The following is an 18,163-nucleotide window of genomic DNA, read 5'->3' as shown; positions in this document are numbered from 1 at the left end:
TTCCTTCCTTCCTTCCTTCCTTCCTTCCTTCCTTCCTTCCTTCCTTCCTTCCTTTCTTTTTTAAGGCAGAGTCTTACTCTGTCACCCAGGTTGGAGTGCAGTGACACAAACTTGACTCACTGCAACCTCTGCCTCCTGGGTTCAAGTGATCCTCCCACCTTAGCCTCCTGAGTAGCTGGGATACTATCCTGTGATAGGTGCCCATGACCACACCTGGCTAATTTTTGTATTTTTAGTATAGACAGGGTTTCACCATGTTGTCCAGGCTGGTCTTGAACTCCTGACCTCAAGAGACCCACCTGCCTCAGGCTCCCACAGTGCTGGGATCACAGGCATGAGCCACCATGCCTGGCCTATTTATTTTTTAATTTTTCAAATGAGAAGGTTGGGTTAGGTAATTTTTAAAAAATCGCTTCAAGTTTCTTCACTCCACAATTATTTTCCTGAGACTCCTGCAAGCAACTCATCTTTACAGGTCATGCCTCACATTCCCAATTGATGTCATCTGGGCAAATCAGTCCAATGAGAGCCATAAGTGGTCAGAAAGCTTTCTTAGCAGCCCTCTTGGTCACTAGGCACACCACCTAGGAGTCAAGCTGTGATAAGAGACTGCTTCCTAACCTTCCAAAAGATAGGATCTTCCAGGATGTGCTGCTCTGATGTTTTTGAAGGGCATAGGGAAACACACGGGCAATGTTTGCAGAGGCAATAGACTAAAGAAAGCACATCTGTAGTTGTATTGGCTTTGTGTGGGTTGTATGGTAAACAGGTAGTCACTCTGCTTAATGTGGGTATCCCATTTTCCATAAATGCCTATTTCACCACCCCAAAAAGCCCCTTTTATCATGAAATTAATCATCTGATGCACTTCAAGTACTACTCACAAAAACGATGAACTTGCACAGAATTCCACTGCTAGACAAGCCCAGACAAAAACTGTTCCTGTTAGCCAAGGAAATTTGCACACAATTTTGATAAGTGGCACTAGGGCCACCACATAAGACAGGAAATGGATTAGAGGACATCAATGTATTGAGACAGAAAGTGAAAGGGTGGGCAGGATTTGCGAGGTCACCAGTTTGAATACGGCCATTCCTGCTTTTACTAAAGATCAACTTAGAATGCAAATGTTACAGAATTCATTTAAAGCCAAAAAGCAATTCTGACAAGGACTGTCTTAAAATGCAAGATTTTTAGGTCCAAAATTTCTTACTTAACCTAAAAAATGGAAATCTTCACAACGTAATGAGATTGGGTCATTTAAATAGTGTTATATCTAAGCAGTCCAGACAGACCAGCTAAACAATCCTATTATTAAAAGCCTCTAGAGAGTGTTCAACAAGCTCCTTAGATAATGAAGCTTGGGGCAGCGACACTTCCCTCATTATAGTCAGAAAGTTATCTCAACGTGTGAGTCAGGTTATTGCGTGCATTTATGTTTTCCCACATGCTGCTCTTTCCTCAAGGAATGCGATTCTCCTCCCCGACTCCCTGCTGGTTCGCTTATTCTTCAAGATCAAACACAAAAGTCACTTTGTGTGTGATGCTTCCCCAACTCCACTCATCCTGGCTGCCATTCATGCACTAGTACATGTATGCATTTTTACATTTTTTAAACTACAAAAATCAACCTATTTTAACTGTTTAGATATATATGAAGGAAAAATAAAAGTTCTCCCTTTACATGACCCATCCCCCATGATTTCCCTCTTTATCTTATATTCTCAGCACTCCCAGCTTGTAACAGTGTCTGGCAATAGTAAATCCTCAAAAAATGATCAATGAATAATTTAATAATGATTAATAAATAAATTAATGATGATGGTGAAGATAAAGTTTTAGCATTTATTGAACGCTAACTACAAACCACGGAGTGTGTTAAATATTTTACAAAAATCGAATGAGCTAAAATGTCATTCTATTATTTTTTTGTATAGGTTTTAATATTTTACTCATAAGTATGCTTAAAGAATATTATACTTATATGACTTAGATTGTAAAACAATATGTACAGCAGTATCCTATTTTTTAGAATAAAATTATAAATATATGCTCACATATGTGTTTGTGCACACATAGAAAACAGATTAGAAAGGAATATAGTCTAACACCATTATCTCTAGCTGGTAGAATTATGGACAATTTTTATTTCCTTCTTTTTGCTTCTAAATTTTATATAATGAGCATATGTGGCTTTGTATAATCATTTTTAAAAGGTTGTTTTAGAAGAATAGTACTGACACATCATTCCCTTTTAGCAGTTTTCTCTAGGATAAAAAATATGAGGAAGTCTGAGCTTAATAAAAAAACAGATTTCTTTAAAAAAAGTTAGCAAATCATCAGTGTTCTTAATGCAGAAAGGGCAGTGTTCAAAGAAGAGTTAAACAAATCACTCCAGTTGCAGGAAAAATTCAATTTACTGCATGCAGACTGTTTCTTGACTGAAAAGTTAATTCCTTTCATTCAGAATCAATATGCATATTCACTGGCTATATTTCATCTCACATCTGCAAACTTAATTTTTCCTTTCTTGGTCATCAGAAGATTAGGAAATAAATTTTAATCCAGGCAACAGATCCTACTTGGCAAGCTCAAAATAACTCACTTATTAAAAAGCAGCACCAAAGACCAGTAGCAACTTCCAAAGGACTGTTAACAATACTTAAAAAAAAAAAAAAAAAAAAAAAAAAAAAAAAAGTAGCAACTTCCAAAGGACTGTTAAAAAAACTTAAAAAAAAAAAAAAAAAAAAAAAAGAATAAAAGGCTCCAACTGTCTAAAAGAAGACTAGAGAAACATGAATAAGAAAATATGATGTTTTGGAATTATGCGCAAAAAGTGATGCTGCATACAACCCATCCTTTAAGTTTTAGCAATAATTAGAAAAAACAGTTTCCCAACAATGAAAGTTATAAAATAATGTCATTATATCACCTAGAAAAGATTACAGATTTTTAAAAACAAAACATGTGTTATCATGAATATTTGTATGTACTTTCCAAGAACTAAAAGATGAAGTTCCCCTTTCAGGATCCCCTGTGCCTGAGAAGGAAACTTTCCAGTGAAAGCCTACTAGCTAGTTAAAAATTGCTTAAAAAAGAAAATCTTCTTAGTAGTATACTTGGGAGCATCCTTTTTCTTGGGGGGATCTCTGTTAGACATATACAACTTATAAATGCTTGCACCTTTAAGTGTAGGGATGGTCTCTGAGTATGCCCACATTCATATCTAAGATGTTCAACGCCTGTCCTTCAGACACTTAACAAGGACTCTGAGTTCCAAATCTCCCTTGAGTGCTGCAATGCATGCTGACACTCTTTAAAAGCCATAGTGCTCCCTTACTGTGAAATAAAACTGCTCTGTCTCTTGCTGGTTGGCTCTCCTCTTAGCAATGCTGGGCTTGCTCATGAAGGTTTCAGACACTGTGGACTTGACGGACTCCATGGAGTTGCTGTACTGGAAGCAATCAGACACATCAAAGTCCTCGACAGTCACAATGTCCTGGATGGTTTGCAGGGTGGCCTCCATTGTCTTCTTTACCTGCCACGACAAGGGTCAGCAGGATGCATGAAGGGTGGGTTGTAAAACAGCAGGTGATGGAGAAGCTTGAAGGGAGTGGGCTGGGGAAGGCCAGAGGATGCCATCAGAATGTGCAGCTCTGCTTCCCACTGGACAGTGCTAAGTGAGAGGTAAACATCACATGGACTCTGCTACAGCATGATACTCTCTACGGTGAAAACGTAAAAGCCACTACAACTCTTCATGCTATGTACTTGACCCAGATCTTTTAATGTTCACTTTTAAAATTTAATATTAGCATTTTTATATCATATAGCAATATTATATTATATATTATATTTTAACGTTTACTTTTACAATTTAATATTAACATTATTATAATATTATATAGCAATATTATAATAGAAGTGTTAAGGGAAAGAGGATAAAATATATCTAAACCAACCCCCTCATACAAACAGCTAATTAAAATGTGTGATGGGCCTAGCACTGCAAAGCCCCAGGTTCTGTTTCATGACCTTCAACAAACTGATGAATTTGCTTGCTCATTTGCAAACTAAGTGACCTATCCCTACTTCTTCCTGATCTTCCTGCGGAAAGTAAGACTTACTGAAACACAAGGTAAGAAGCCATCTGAGCTCAACAGAAAGCTGGATCACCTGCCCTTTTGAACTGCTTTTTCAAAGCAAATACACTGAGCCCAGAAGAAACTCACCCTTTCCTAAGAGGATGGAGATGTTTGAAGTGTCAAAGTCAAAGGCCTCTGTTTGTTTGAACACGCTAGACAAAGCTAGGCATGAGGAGGTGGTTTCAGAGACACAATATTGTTCACACAGCTGCCAAGTGCCATTTTGATTAAATGTGTAGAGGGGAAAAAAAAAGCATTTCGCAAAAGCTCAAAATAGAGCATAACGTTTGGCAATGCAAGAGCAACTTCCTGGAGTTCAAGGGCAGGATGTAGCAGAGGGGGAAAGTCCAAGCCTACATTTGGCTAGGAAATGTTTGCGGCCGCCCGGACATTCTCTGCATGCTCCTTCCACCTGCTCCTAGACGGGCAGCAGCAAAAGTTTCAAGAGGGAAACTCAGAGTGTGGCTTTGAGCCTCCTAAGGAGGAAACTCACCTCTTCGTTTTCAATCTTTAGAGTGGATAAGCGAGACTGTAGTTGTTGGCATCTCTGTACCAGCTCACTCTGGACAGGCTGCTGGGCACAGAGCTGGGAAGCCTAACAAAAGAAAGCAACACCAAGTCAGAAAGAGGATACAGTCCCCTTGGCAGTTCCAGAGTTCCCATCACTGGCAATGAAACTACCCATATTCAAGGTATAAGACTCCTGGTTTCCATGTTGAAGCAAAATCCAAAGCCATCTTGTGTGAGCCTCTTCCAGGACCAAACAGTACATGAAAGGAATGGGTAGGGGGATCTGTTTGGAGCCCGGCAGGGGTAGGTCTATGCAGGGTCTGCAGCTCCATGGAAGGCTGAGGAGGCTGGAGAAGAGTGCCTCAGGCAGCCCCAGCTCCAGAAACACAATGCTTTGGCACAGCGAATATTTCCTGCCGAAGGTCCAAGTGGCCACCTCTCTGGCCCCTCCCTCATCCCCCTTCATACATCAGAGTGAAAGCAGGAGAGAAGTGGGTCAGGAGGCTAACTTGCCGCTGCTGGCAGCCAGCATGTGTTTATAAATCCAGGCCATGCATGAGAGCTCTGATTCAATGAGAAAGCATGAAACCAGGAACAAGTTGCTCGCCTATGCTAGAGAGCCTGAGAGGGTATGGAATCTGAAGGAGCTTGGCATTTTCCAAAGAGCCATCATCTTACCCCAGGCCTTCCCTAGATCTGTAAGAGAGGAGTCTGCCTTTCCCACAAGGATTATTGCCAATTAGCTTTCCCCTGTGTGAAGGAATGGCTGTTCCACTGTCTCCTGTTGGGGATGTGGTTATGGGATGAGGTCATCCACAGTCCCCTGGATGACAGATGAGGAGCAGAAGGCTGAGAGACTTGGGAGGCAGGACCCATGTGGAGACAGCTCCTGTCACCTTGTTATACCGTTCGTCCTTTAGCCTCTTGTCTGCAAAGAGACATCTGGATAGAAATGGCCTCCTTCCCCCTCAGCAACGAGTGGGCACATTCACATGCCCACGGACCATTCCCTTGCTTGAAAAGACAAAACCTCTCTTCAAATGGAGGGGGCTGGGACTTGACCTTTTCCTCCATTGGCTTTTAAGCTCCCAACTGACTTGACCTCCTCCCCCAGCTGAGAGGCTGGTCTGAGCCAGCTCTCAGATCTGAAGAGAGCTGACTTCACTCTAACTCTTGGATAAGCAGACACAATGGAGAAAGCTCCGTGGCCAGAACCGGTTAGTGCCAAGAGTGAAATTCTCTGGCTGCCTGATGTCACCAGTCAGGCATCCAGAGTCCCACAGCCTCTGAGGGCACCAAAAATGGAGCCAAGTACCTCCTCCTAGTACATCTGAGAGCACTTGGCATCAATTCATATGCTGTGCACCCCAGAACACCAGTTAGTGTGGGGCCTTGGCCAATTTCAAGGCTTCCGGTCAAAATGCCACCCGATCTTTGGCCCTAGTCCAACAACTTGCAGGCAGCTCCCTCCTGTTGCCTCCACAATCTGCAGACAACCCACACTGATGGGGACAGACTGGCTGCAGAGGCCAAGAATGACCCACGCTCTCATCTCTTTTTATTTTCACTCATATGAAGGCTAGGCTAGAATGCGGAACCTTCACAAGCTCCTGAACTGGTCCTGGCCCCTGCCTGGCTCAGCCACTGATCAGCTATATCACATAAAGGGAGCGTCCCAGCAGAAGAGTGAGCTATTGCTTTTTAAAGTAACCCAGACCTAGCAGAGAGGAATCATGGCGGGAAAAACCACCTCCAAGCCTGTTCCTTTAAGAAGTAGTGGAGCTGATGATGATGCATGCTTTGGCAGTGGTCCGCTACCAGGGTGCAAGGTAATACACTTCAGCTGTGCTCTGGAGTATGGAAATAAGACACTGACAGGGGGAGGTGGGGGCCTGAGCACCCAGCATCTGGAATCCTCCTTCATGGAGACAAGCTGTTTGGCTCAGAAGGCAACTCAGTCACTAACACCAGAAAATGTATCACTCCACACTCAGCTGGTCCCCAAGTTCCACTGATCCCTGGGAAGGAATCTCAGTGACAGCCGGAGAAGGGGTTTGGAAGGCAAGTTTGACCAGAAGCCAGGGCAGGTGAAGAATGGGTCTTCCTGAGGCTTGGTGACAACCCTTCCCCCAATTCTAATTACACATGCTGCCATCTCACTTCTCCATCTGTTCAGACACTGACATTTCCTAAGCCACAGCAATGGAAATGAACTGTAAATGGTTTGATTTTCCCCAAGAAGGAAAGGAAGGAAATCAACTCCACATTTCTGTCTCTAGGACAGTGTCTCACTCTCTACAGAGGCCGACTGACGACAGCAAATCCTCTGGTTCCACTGCCACAGCTGTCATTCTGGAGCGGAGATTTCTAGAGTCTGGATGCTAATCTTAAGAGAAGCATCATTCCTGATGAGCACACATGTTGCTGTATTTGGTTCCCTGGCGTCCACTCCTCCTCCTTTTGGTAGCTTTGGTCTGACTACCCTTGCTGAGGGGAACCTCCCACTCCACAACTCAGGCCATGTGCTTTGCATGGACCCAGGCATAAGCACTTTGTACCCAATCAAAACCAGAGACACATGAAACTTTGTGGGGGCTTTGAGGAGGGAGGCAGAGACTCTTTCCAATGGATTTCAACCTACCAGGGAAGGCTGGAAATGCAGTCACCTTGCCTCCATGGGAGAATGACCTGTCTGAGAATGGAGCTAACACACAGGAAGTAGTGCACAGACAGCAAAACAGTGTCTTGGTAAAATTCCTCCTCCTAAAGCCAACTATACTCAAAGGTCCATCTTGATCTTTTCTATCACAAGCCTATACAACCTCCTTCTGATTTCACCAATAGGTGAAATGGTGGCTCTCACCCACAGGAATGAGGTTCACTCTGGCTCGTACACACAACAACACAAGTGGAACCAAAAGATTCAGAACGATGAAAACCCAGGAGCTTCTCTTGCCTCACACTTTAGTTTATTTAGGCCCTTCTTATTCTAGTCACTGGAGGTGAAGAGTCCAAAACAAGGCCCCCATGTTCATGCTCCCCTGTCTGGGCAACCAGCATCAGGCCTTTGGGGTGGCATCTTAGCTCCTTTCCTTCCTACAGGTATCCATTCTTTTTTGTTCAATACCCAAGCAAAACTATACACTTCATCACAGTCTTCTAACTTCAGGAGAATAAGATTATTCAGAACTCCGCCAAATGCCAAAAGGTCACAACATTCCCTGCCTAGCTGTCGCTTCTCCACTAAAGCCTCTAGGATGTGGCCCCACCTCAGCTCTCATTTCTTCTAGCCTCACCACTGGGAGCGCTCCCTTCCCTCACTTCCCTTTCACCATCCTGAACTGTTGGTAGTTTTTAGAATACACCTGCTGTTTTTCACCTTCTTTGATCCTGCTGGGCCCCTTTGGATGCCCTTCTCTGCATAGTTCTAACTCTCCCCTTAGCGACCTTATTCCCCAGACTGTAAGCTCCCCGAGGGCTTTAATCTCCCATATCTGCAGCCAAGCCCGAGTGTCTGACAGTAGTGTTTGCTCAGTAAGTGGAATATGCCTCACCCACCTGACAAGAAGCTGGGGCCAGGCCTCTCCCACCCCAGAATAATGTGGCTTCTGTGTAATGAATCTAGACAAGTCCACTCAAGCCCCTTGAGGGTGGAGGTTTAGGGAGAGGGCCTCACCATATCCCCCATGTGGGGCTGAAACTCAAACTTCATAGGGGGACAGAAGACGTTGTTGTACATCTCCATGAGGCGCTGCTTGTCACTGGTGGCATCCAGGTTTTCTACTGCATTCTCGATGGCATCCAGACCCTCATGCTTCGACTGTTCCAGGTTTAACTCAGCAGAGAGGAAGGTGCGTAGAGCCCGGTTCAGACTTGCATGGTAGCCTAAGTCACAACACTGCTGTGGGAAGGAGAAGGCACATGAGCACACCATGGACAGCCCCAAGGCTTGGCAGAAACGGAGGGTGGTCCCAAGGGCAGATCTGACCACATCAATAAGCCTGGCTGTGCAGTGGAAAGAGGGCTGACATTCTAACTTCCAAGGCCTGGGTGAGAGTTCTCAGTTCTTGATTCCCAATTCAATGGTTAAACACACCCTAGAGGGCTGTGAGGTGGTTGGGAGGAAGAAGATTCATAAGATTAAATGACATCATTTAATTAAGTGCTATTTCATAAACATGAGAAGAATTGAGAGTTAAAGAGAATCCTCTTTGATTTTTAGATTTATCTGGGGTTGCCATTATAACAAAATTCAACAATAAAAATACAACCTGCCACTCACTGAGGGTTACTGTGGTTAAATCACTACACAGCAAGCAAGCCAGGCCATTTCAGGGTTCTGAAAGCAGAGTATTGCAACAGCAGCTAATGTATGCGAGCTCAACTCTAGATGGGAGAAGGACAGAATGGGGAGCTGACTCTGTGGGTCATCATTCCCACCAACTCCCAACATCCTAGGATAGGCCTTAGCTGCAGACTAAGGTTTACTGACATGCCTCCTCCTTCCTGGCATCTGACAACAGATGCCCCTGCACTACAGAAATAGCATTTACAAGACTAAAACGCTCTACGCATAAGTGTTACTGGAAAAATTCACGCCATGTAAAGGATTCTGATTTTTCACAACAAAATGCAAAACAAAAATGGTATGAAAGAGGCAACTGTACAAAAAAAGCACTGGCGCAGAATCAAGCAACCTTGGAAAAGCTACTCCCCTTCTCTAAACCTGTTTCTTCCATAGTAAAATGAACAGATTTGGCCAGGCCAGTGGCTTTCAAGCAGTAGACCAGAGTCCGCACTGAAGCTGCCCTTGAGAAGTGGGTAAAAGGACAACCCAACTACTAGGACTTGGAGTCTTCTATTCCTCCTTCAACTAAGCCAACTCTGCTCTTTTTTCTATTTAATATTTAGGGATTCTATGTAAGGTCTGCTTTGAAGAAAGAATTCTTCTGTTAGAGAAAAGTCTGAAAATCCTTGGACTAAATGTAATCCCTAAGGCCCTCCTCAGCAATGGCATTCTGTAACTCTGTGATAATACTCCCCATCCCTCCCCAAGGACCCAGAGATCCCAATCCCTTGGTCATCCATCATCCTCTCTATTGCTTAAGCAACTTTGAGGTCCAGGTCCTGAGAAGAAACATCAGAGAAGAATCCATGCATAGAGTAAGGCCATCTGCCTGATTGCCTTACTTGTGATTTCATTGCACAAGCAAGCATCAAATTAACTCTCCCCACAGCCTTTTCCTCTCATCATGATCACATTGGAAGCAGCTACTATTGGGGAAGAAAAGGCCTATGATGTGCTTCCTCTTTCCCGGCATCTGACAAGAAGCTCAGTGAGAGCATCAGTTGGGCTGGGCTCTGGGTTCAGTGCCAACAGGCCCTGGCAGCTGCCTGGCTGCAGTGGAATAACAGCAGTTACAGCTTAACTAGAGGCAGAGGATGGAAAGACATTAAATTCAGTTGGGAGGGAAGAGCAAATAGAAGCTAGACAAAAGTGGCTGATTAGGACACTGCACGTGCACAGGCCCTCTGGGAGATGCTGCTGGTCTCACCATGCTGCCTTTAACCTGTAAACATTCCTGACTAGCTCTATGTAGACCCCGTTGATGAGCTCTGTGCCTATAAGTCTAATGAACAGAAGTAACACGGCCCACAGAGTGTATGTGTGTGGGTGGAGGGGGTGTGGGCAGGGGGTAAATGTGGGAGACAAAAGTTACCCTTCAAAAAACCTTTACCTATTTTTGGTAATTTCCCTTTCCTCTCCATTCTCACTACCTCTACCCCTATTCATACCCTCACTGTCTTACACCAGTGCTGTCTGCTTCACTGTCCTAAAATGTGACTTTAATTATGGCACTTACCTGTTGAAGAACCTAAAATACCTCTCATTTTTTCCTCAGTTTTGAAATTTAAAAAATGCTTCTATTTCACTAAGTATGCTTACTATATGTCAGTCCATGTGCTAAGTCCTTTATATACACTCTACATTTTAATCCTCATAATAACCCCAATGAGGATGGTATTATCTTAATTTTCCAGGCTCGAAAGCTGAGGCTCAGTGAAGTTAAATAATGTGAGCAAGGTCCAACAGCCAGAACAAATTGTAATCTGTCTTCAATCTATCCATCCAACATCAACTCCCTTTATTTTCTTCTTCAGATTCATCTGCTCTAATCCAACGAAATACTCTCTGTTTAGGGTATAGTATTAGGCTTCAAATCAGCTATATGGCCATAAGCAAGCTACTTAATCCCTCTGGGCCTCAAATGAGGATAACACCAGCCTCACAGGTTGTTGTAGGCTAACAGGTAATATATTTACATATATTTAGTACCATGTAGACACTTTAAAAAAATACTAATATAGCTCCAAATCCACTGACCTCTGCCCTTCAGCTCCCAGAATATCTTCTTCCTTAAATGTTTCCTACGCCTCTCACCTGTTGGAACTGGACCAGATCTTCAAGATCCAAATTAAATTCTCAGCCTCTGGGAATCCAGCCAACCCTGCAATCCTGGACTCCAATGACCCTAGCCTCTACTTAGAACCACACTAATCTGCAGCTTTCATATGACAAGGAATACACTTCTTCATTCTATGACTTGCCATGTCATATCACCCCAACCAGACTACCTTCTCACCCTCCTTTACATCCCTCAGCATTAGGCCTTGCTCACAGTAGGCACTTAATAAATTTCAGTTGACTGACTGATGCCACAAGTACAGATTCCAGCCTTTCAGGAAATAAAGCACTTAGGCTGAATACTGACCTAAGTCAAGTGGGTAGATGAGGCCATTGAAGCCTTTTGTTTTGCTCACTCTATGGCCAAAGGGAGGCTGGGAGTTTTCCTAGGCTGGTGCACTGTCTCTATTTATATAACTGTTCTGTAGGTTCTTTGTGCCAATGAGTGAGGGTATGAGTCACAATATGCCCCTGGCTCCTCTACACCTCTAGCCAACCAGGCAGATTCAGAAGAGGTTTTCCAGAGTCTTGACTATCTACATACTTGTAGGGGAACAGCCAGAAACCAAGCAGTTAGCGAAGAAGCAGTATCTGGCAAGGTTAGGTAAATGAGATTTGAATATTTCATCCTGTTCCAAGGAGAATACCAGTAAGTAGAGGAAGCACATTATTTTGCTCACAATGGGGACAAAGCAGGCTTTCCATGGCTTCTGATAAGTTCTGTGGCCACACTGGCCTCCCCTGGCCATTTCTGGGTTATATAAATGTTTGACGAATAATCTCTCAGGGGAAATCAAATTTTTGTAAGAATTTAATGACAGCCCATCCAGATGTATGATGACTTGAGTTGATAGCTCATTAACCCGTTCCCAACTGATATCCTCATCGAGAGACTCCAGAAGGCCTGGAAAGGAAAAATGCGTGTTTCACAACACCCACTTCAAGTTCCCACAGAAGAGAAAAAGAACTGTCCTTAATGATATTTCTTACTGAAACAGCCAAGTTCCCTCATGTCTGATTTGGGTGCACATGGTGTCACAGACCTTCTATACATGTACACGGCACTTACAACACTCCAGCTATGCATGAGGACATTGCCCTGTTCTTCATTCATCCATCTGCTCTTGGGTTGAGAGAGCCAGAAGAATATGGGGGAGCAAAAGTACATTCCAGTGAGCCTACCATTCTTAAATGCTATTAGTTGAGCTCAGAACGTCTTTTTGGCTTGAAGTCAAGGTTTTCCTAGAGTGGCAGAAGCCTCATGTGGATTCCTACAGTCTGAAGTTTAAATCTTACACTATACTATAAAAAGAATTCGGAGGCTAGTCCTTGGTCAATGTAATGACATTGAAAAAAAATAACTTCTTTTCACTTATCCTCAATGCCTTATGCACATATTTGGCTTCAAATCCACTAGGAAGGAGGCAGAAGGGTGTACATGACACAGATGGCAATAGACTGAAACAGGATTCATCCCATGTCTTAAAGCAAGTAATGGATAATGTTAAGATCAGGATGCCAATATCTCAGGCTCCTCACTTAGTCCTGCTCTAACTGCATCCTTTTGGCCCTTTTTATTGCATAGATCAGCAAGAAAAAGTAAGAAACTACTGATACATGCAAAAACATGGATGAAATTAATCATGCTGGGCAAAAGATGCCAGACACAAAAAAGGATAATCCAATCTTTATGAAGTTCCACAATGGGCAAAACTAATTTATGGTGAAAGAAATCATAACAGTGGTTGCCTTGGGGTGGGAGACTGGCTGGGAAGAGACAAGAGAAACCTTCTGAGGCAATGGAAATATATCTCTTATCAAAATATTTTATTCTATATCTTGATGTAGGTTACAAAGATGTACAAATTTGTCAAAACTCTTGAAACCATAACACTTAAGTTTAGTTACTGTATGTAAATTATACTTCAAAACAATATTGAAAGGTACAAAAAGAAAAACGAATCTTAGCTTAGACGATCATCTTCCTCCTCTTTCTATTCCTTTCTTCCTTCAGTAAACACACTATATGCTCAGCTATATATTAAGCACTGGAGGCTACTAAGGTAAAGAAAACTCTTGATTCCTGCTCTCACAGAACTTAACAGAGGAGACTGAGATCTTCCTTTGTCCATAGTACAATGGCTCACAAGTATGTTTTTGACTCCCAACTCACAATAAGAAACACATCGTCTATTGCCACACCCCCCCCACCATAGGATGTACAAGTGTGTACATACACATCTAACATAAAAGTTTCACATAATCTTACCAATGTGATGTACTCTAATATTTTCTTTCTTATTCTAGTCTCATCGATTCATTTGAAACCACAGGTTAAACCAACACAAGTGATTTCCTGATTTCCCTAAGGGATCTGACCGATGGTTTGAAAAATGCTGTCTTAGAGTCTATGAATACTCTAGGGCAAGAACTACTATATTCCATTTTTACCCCTGATACTGAGCACGTGGCTTCTCCCTAAATAAATATTTACTGAATGTTTATAGAGCAGAATAATACAACTTAAAAAAAAATAATGAATGTGTCCTCATCCCAGGAAAAACAACAAAAACCCAACCAACCAACAAAATAAAACAAGACACAACCACAACAGCAGCAAAGAAACATGAGAAACTTTATTACTACCTATGTAGCCTTTTGATCCCAATGATAGACCCACACCCTGCCAAGTACTAAGGGAGCCTCTTTTTCAATGGCATGTCACACCACATCCTGTGAAATCAGGCTCTTAACAGACTTTTTTTTTTTTTAATGATGAAAATAAGGTACAAAATACCTTGCTTCTTGGACTGATTTTAAAACACTTCCTTATACCTGATGGAGAATTTACGGATTGCAAAGGTTGTGGCTGATACAGCAGTAGCCCCTCCCTTCCCCTGAGATCAGCATTTTGGTGAAAAAGGTAGGGAAGTTGCCTTGAGTACAAAAACAGAGAAGAGGGCTAACCAATAGTAGAGGTGTGGCAGACAATACAGCCTGAATTTTTACCAAATGCGAGATAAATAGCAGGAATTGTGCACAAGAAAGAATAGATTCTCTTCCTCATGCTGAGAATAGGCCTCTCTCCCAACAATGAGGAGCTCCAACCCTGAGGAGGAGAAAGGATCTTGTTTAGGGCTTTGACCTCCATTGAAGGACAGTGTTCAGATTGTCATCAACAAGCAGAGAGAGCGAAGAGGTACCAGAACAGGGAGCAAGGCTCCACTAACCAGCGAGACAATGACACCTAGGGCATTAAGTGGCTGAAATCTACTGAATCAAAAATTCTCGGCTAAAGGGAGACAGGAATCTGTATTTCAGAGAAGTTCCCCGAGCAACTCTTACATGAGGCCAGATTTCAACACCAGGGAATTAGTCCAGTTCTTCAGTTAGCTAGAGGAGGCTGGGAGTGGGGTGGGAAACAAAGCTGGGTTCCCCAACAATTCAGTGACAAGCCTAGATGACCCAGGTAGTGATATAACAGCAAGACTTGGACCCAAACCCCATATGATGCTGTGAGGTGTGGCAGGTTTGCTTGTGGAGAAACCAAGGCAGGAAAGCATGAGTGGTCTGGCCAAAGTTTTGCAAAGCCCAACTGCTGCCACCAAGACCCTGAAACAACTGGCAGGCCTTAGAGACGAGATACACTTGAAGCCCCAGAGACTGGGTTGCTAAATTGGCTGGCTCCAGATGCCTCACTTTGATGATTGGAAGGAGAGGTGACAAAAGGTGTATAGTTTCACTTAGGTGTGGCTCAGGACCTGGGCCAGATTGGAGTCTGTAGGTGAGAAGGTTTATAAGACTCAACTGTAAGGGGAAGCAGCAAGAAAAACAAGGCCAAGAATAACTCATAAGCAAAAAACAAAAAGCTTATCCCTGTGCTTGCCCCTTGCAAAACACATGTGCCTATTAACCGCTTTCCTCAACCACCTTTGAAAAAATTTGCCAGATGTCAGGGAGAGCTGGATACCTTCCTGACAGGACCCTAATCTGCAGCATAACCTTGGACAGGTGAGTCTTGTAGTCCTCTGGACCCTGAGCTTCCCTATCCAGCAACTGGAGATAGCAATGCTTACCCATAATGGTGATGTGACAATCAAATGAGATAACACTGAGAAACCTTAAATGCTATACAAATGTAAGGTATGGCATTGTAACTCTTTAGTTAAGTTCTTGCCACTCACTTCTGTGCAAGAGAAGCTGATGTAAGAAAGTATTTCCTAGGCCGGGTGCAGTGGCTCACAGCTGTAATCCCAGCACTTTGGGAAGCTGAGGCAGGTGGATTACCTGAGGTCAGGTCACCTGAGGTGAGGAGTTCGAGATCAGCCTCGCCAACATGGTGAAACCCTGTCTCTACTAAAAATACAAAAATTAGCTGGGTATGATGATGCATGCCTGTAGTCCCAGTTACTGGGGAGGCTGAGGTAGGAGAATCGTTTGAACCTGGGAGGCGGAGGTTGCAGTGAGCCAAGATTGTGCCACTGCACTCCAGCCTGGGGGACAGAGCAAGACTCTATCTCAAAAAAAAAAAAAAAAAAAAAAAGGAAGAAAGTATTTCCTGGCAGATAGCCGAGCGTAGTGGTTATGAGCCTGGGTTGAGTCATCAGGCCTAGGTGCAAATTTTGCCTCTGTCATTTGTTAACTGACTCTGAGTAAGTCATCTAAACTCTCTGTTAATCTGTAAAAATACAGATAATAATGCCTTCCTCCCAGAATTCCAGTTAGGATTGAATGAGATAAGTGTGAAGTATTTCACTTGGTGTTTGGCAAGCACCCTGATGGATCACGGCTGCTATCTTCATAATTGTTCTCAAAATGCACCAGATTCCTGAACAATAGTATCAGGGAATGTCTGACGAGGATTCTGAAACCAGAAAAGAGGTGCCCTCAGGCCCTCAGCTTTAAGCACTTACATCAATAAGGTCAGATAGGTCATGGATGTAGTACTTGAAGACAGATGCATTGGTCGCTTCCAAAGCCAGTAAGTACTCATTCCGGGCTTTGATGGCCTTCAGCTTATTCTCCGTGTACTTGGCTTGGCGCTGAAAAGGAAACAGGAGTTCACTTTTACTTTTGTTTTTTTTAAGAGGGGGATTGTTCTCTAAAAGATAGAAGTACAGTGTACTCAAGAACTACAATTGTGCTGCTACTCCCTATGCGCATTCTGCCTTAAATTGGGTTCTAATTCTGTTTAATGAGATTCAAGGGCACAATGTAGATCAATTCAGGAAAGGTTAATGAGGCTCCCTGCTTAAGATGCGTGCCCCACTTTGATTCTATCTTCAAATATCATTCCTCATTCTTGCAATGCCACTCTGAAGAAGGTACCACTACTCTTGCCCCTGAACACCTGATACCTGAAACCAAATCCTGGGTCTAGTCACCCCCAACCCCTCCAAAGCAATAGGATATTGAGCTCTATTTGGAAAATGGATTGGGAAAGGTGACTACTGTTTCTTGCTGCTAGAGGCTAAAAACTTGGAGCCCACGTGCCCAGTTCTCCCAATACCTAGTATTCCCTCCAGGGCACAGAGCAAGGCCTCATTTTTAGTCACTAGGCACTAAAAGAACCCAGAGCTTCCTTGTCTGCTCTTCCCAGAGCCTATTTGGAAATTCCTATCAGCCATGCCTTACTGAATGTTGCTTCCCAGCATCTACAGCTATGGGAGCATATGTACCTTCTCCTTCATCTTCTCAATCTTCTTCACTGAGCTCCTCCGGACATGTTTCTCCTCAATGCGAACGTTGGCCGTGGAGTCAGGGGAGCGTGGGGTCTGCCGGTCCTCCTGCTTTACCGATTTACCAATTTGCTTCTCCTCCTGCTTCTCGGCCTCCTTTAGTTTGCTCTGAGCACTGATGCTGTCGGCATTGTACATGTGATATGTCTTCATGACCTGCAAGACATCGCCCACCCCCACCCCCGAGGTCAAGCCAAGGGGGTCAATACTCTGCTTTACAGACTAACAGACTCAGCTGGAGCTCTCCCCCATGAAGTAATATCCTCACACCCCTAAGGGAAAAATTCAGAAGTGTTTGGTTCAGCAAACACAGATTAAAGACCACTCCAAAGCACAGGAAAGCAAAATGTGAACTGAGCCAACATTTCCTCTCATTGAAATAACTTCATGTCTATCCATCATGTATTATTTACTTCGATTCATTATCATTTGTCATCATTTCTCTTTAATATTGGCCAGGTGATTTCTATCACTTAGTCACCTCGTAATACCGAGCAGATGGGAAACACCACCACCACTCTCAGGCCCCAAGGGCAAAGCCTTCCTGGGCTAGTCAGGAACCCTGAAGAGGGCAGTGCAGCCTATGGAGTACTGCCTATGCTTTCTGTTACCTTTCAGATACAAAATAGGGAAGAGGAAAAGCTTCCAAAAGCTCTTTCTACTGGCCTAGCATTCTGGGGATCTGTCCGTTCTGCTTTATCCAGATCAAACACCCTCTCACAGCAACTAGAGCAGCAGCAGCAATTACAATGCCAGTTATCATTTACTGAACACTTAGTATATTCCTGGCTTTATACCAAGTACCACACACACACATTTTCTCATTTCATCCTTAGGGCAATTCCACAATCTAGACAACAACCCTATGAAGACTGTAAGCCTTCATAACAATTCAGGTAAGAGTCTGGGAAGGAACAAAATCCATATGAAGTATAACTGGAATTGCCACAGGAAGGAAGTAGTATAAAAGGAGAAGGATGATTTTCCATCAAGGCAACCATTTAGGAGTTCAATCCTTTCTCTTAACAGGGAAGCCAGGAAGCCTAGAACTCAAGCTTGTTTCCAATCCTACTAAACATACTACTTCCAGCCACCCAGTGCCTGCTCTACTCTGTGGGGAGCTTTCTGTTTCCATACAGGGAGTTCAACAGTGTTGAAAGTGTGATGCCATAAGATTTCTTTGAGAGGGAGAATTAGAGAGTAGAAGTTGGGTGGATGCGTGTGTGTGTGCATCTGATCTGTGTGTGTAACAGGAGTGCAAAGGTACCATATTATTATTAATATCTACCACTTAATAAACATTG

At 43.4% G+C, this 18,163-nt stretch overlaps 1 protein-coding gene across 7 annotated transcripts in view; it reads right to left on the bottom strand.

Annotated features, from left to right (window-relative positions):
• The window catches only part of SRGAP2 (SLIT-ROBO Rho GTPase activating protein 2), a 252,984-nt gene that overhangs the window by 54,949 nt on the left and 179,872 nt on the right, over positions 1–18,163 (bottom strand). For 5 of the 7 annotated variants that reach the window (XM_023186951.3, XM_023186953.3, XM_023186954.3 and 2 more), the window contains exons 6-10: positions 16,800–17,015; positions 16,035–16,163; positions 8,332–8,556; positions 4,639–4,740; positions 3,341–3,538 (exon numbers count right to left, since the gene is read on the bottom strand). In XM_023186951.3, the coding sequence (XP_023042719.1) occupies positions 3,341–3,538; positions 4,639–4,740; positions 8,332–8,556; positions 16,035–16,163; positions 16,800–17,015 (870 nt within the window). The remainder of the gene's footprint in view (positions 1–3,340; positions 3,539–4,638; positions 4,741–8,331; positions 8,557–16,034; positions 16,164–16,799; positions 17,016–18,163) is intronic. The other 2 variants (XM_023186952.3, XM_023186957.3) reach the window with 1 other exon arrangement.

This window comes from Piliocolobus tephrosceles, chromosome 1, assembly GCF_002776525.5.
Source record: "Piliocolobus tephrosceles isolate RC106 chromosome 1, ASM277652v3, whole genome shotgun sequence".
NCBI classification, from domain to species: Eukaryota; Metazoa; Chordata; class Mammalia; order Primates; family Cercopithecidae; genus Piliocolobus; species Piliocolobus tephrosceles.
Note: the sequence above shows the minus strand (reverse complement) of the source record. Positions and strands in the feature narration are given on the sequence as shown.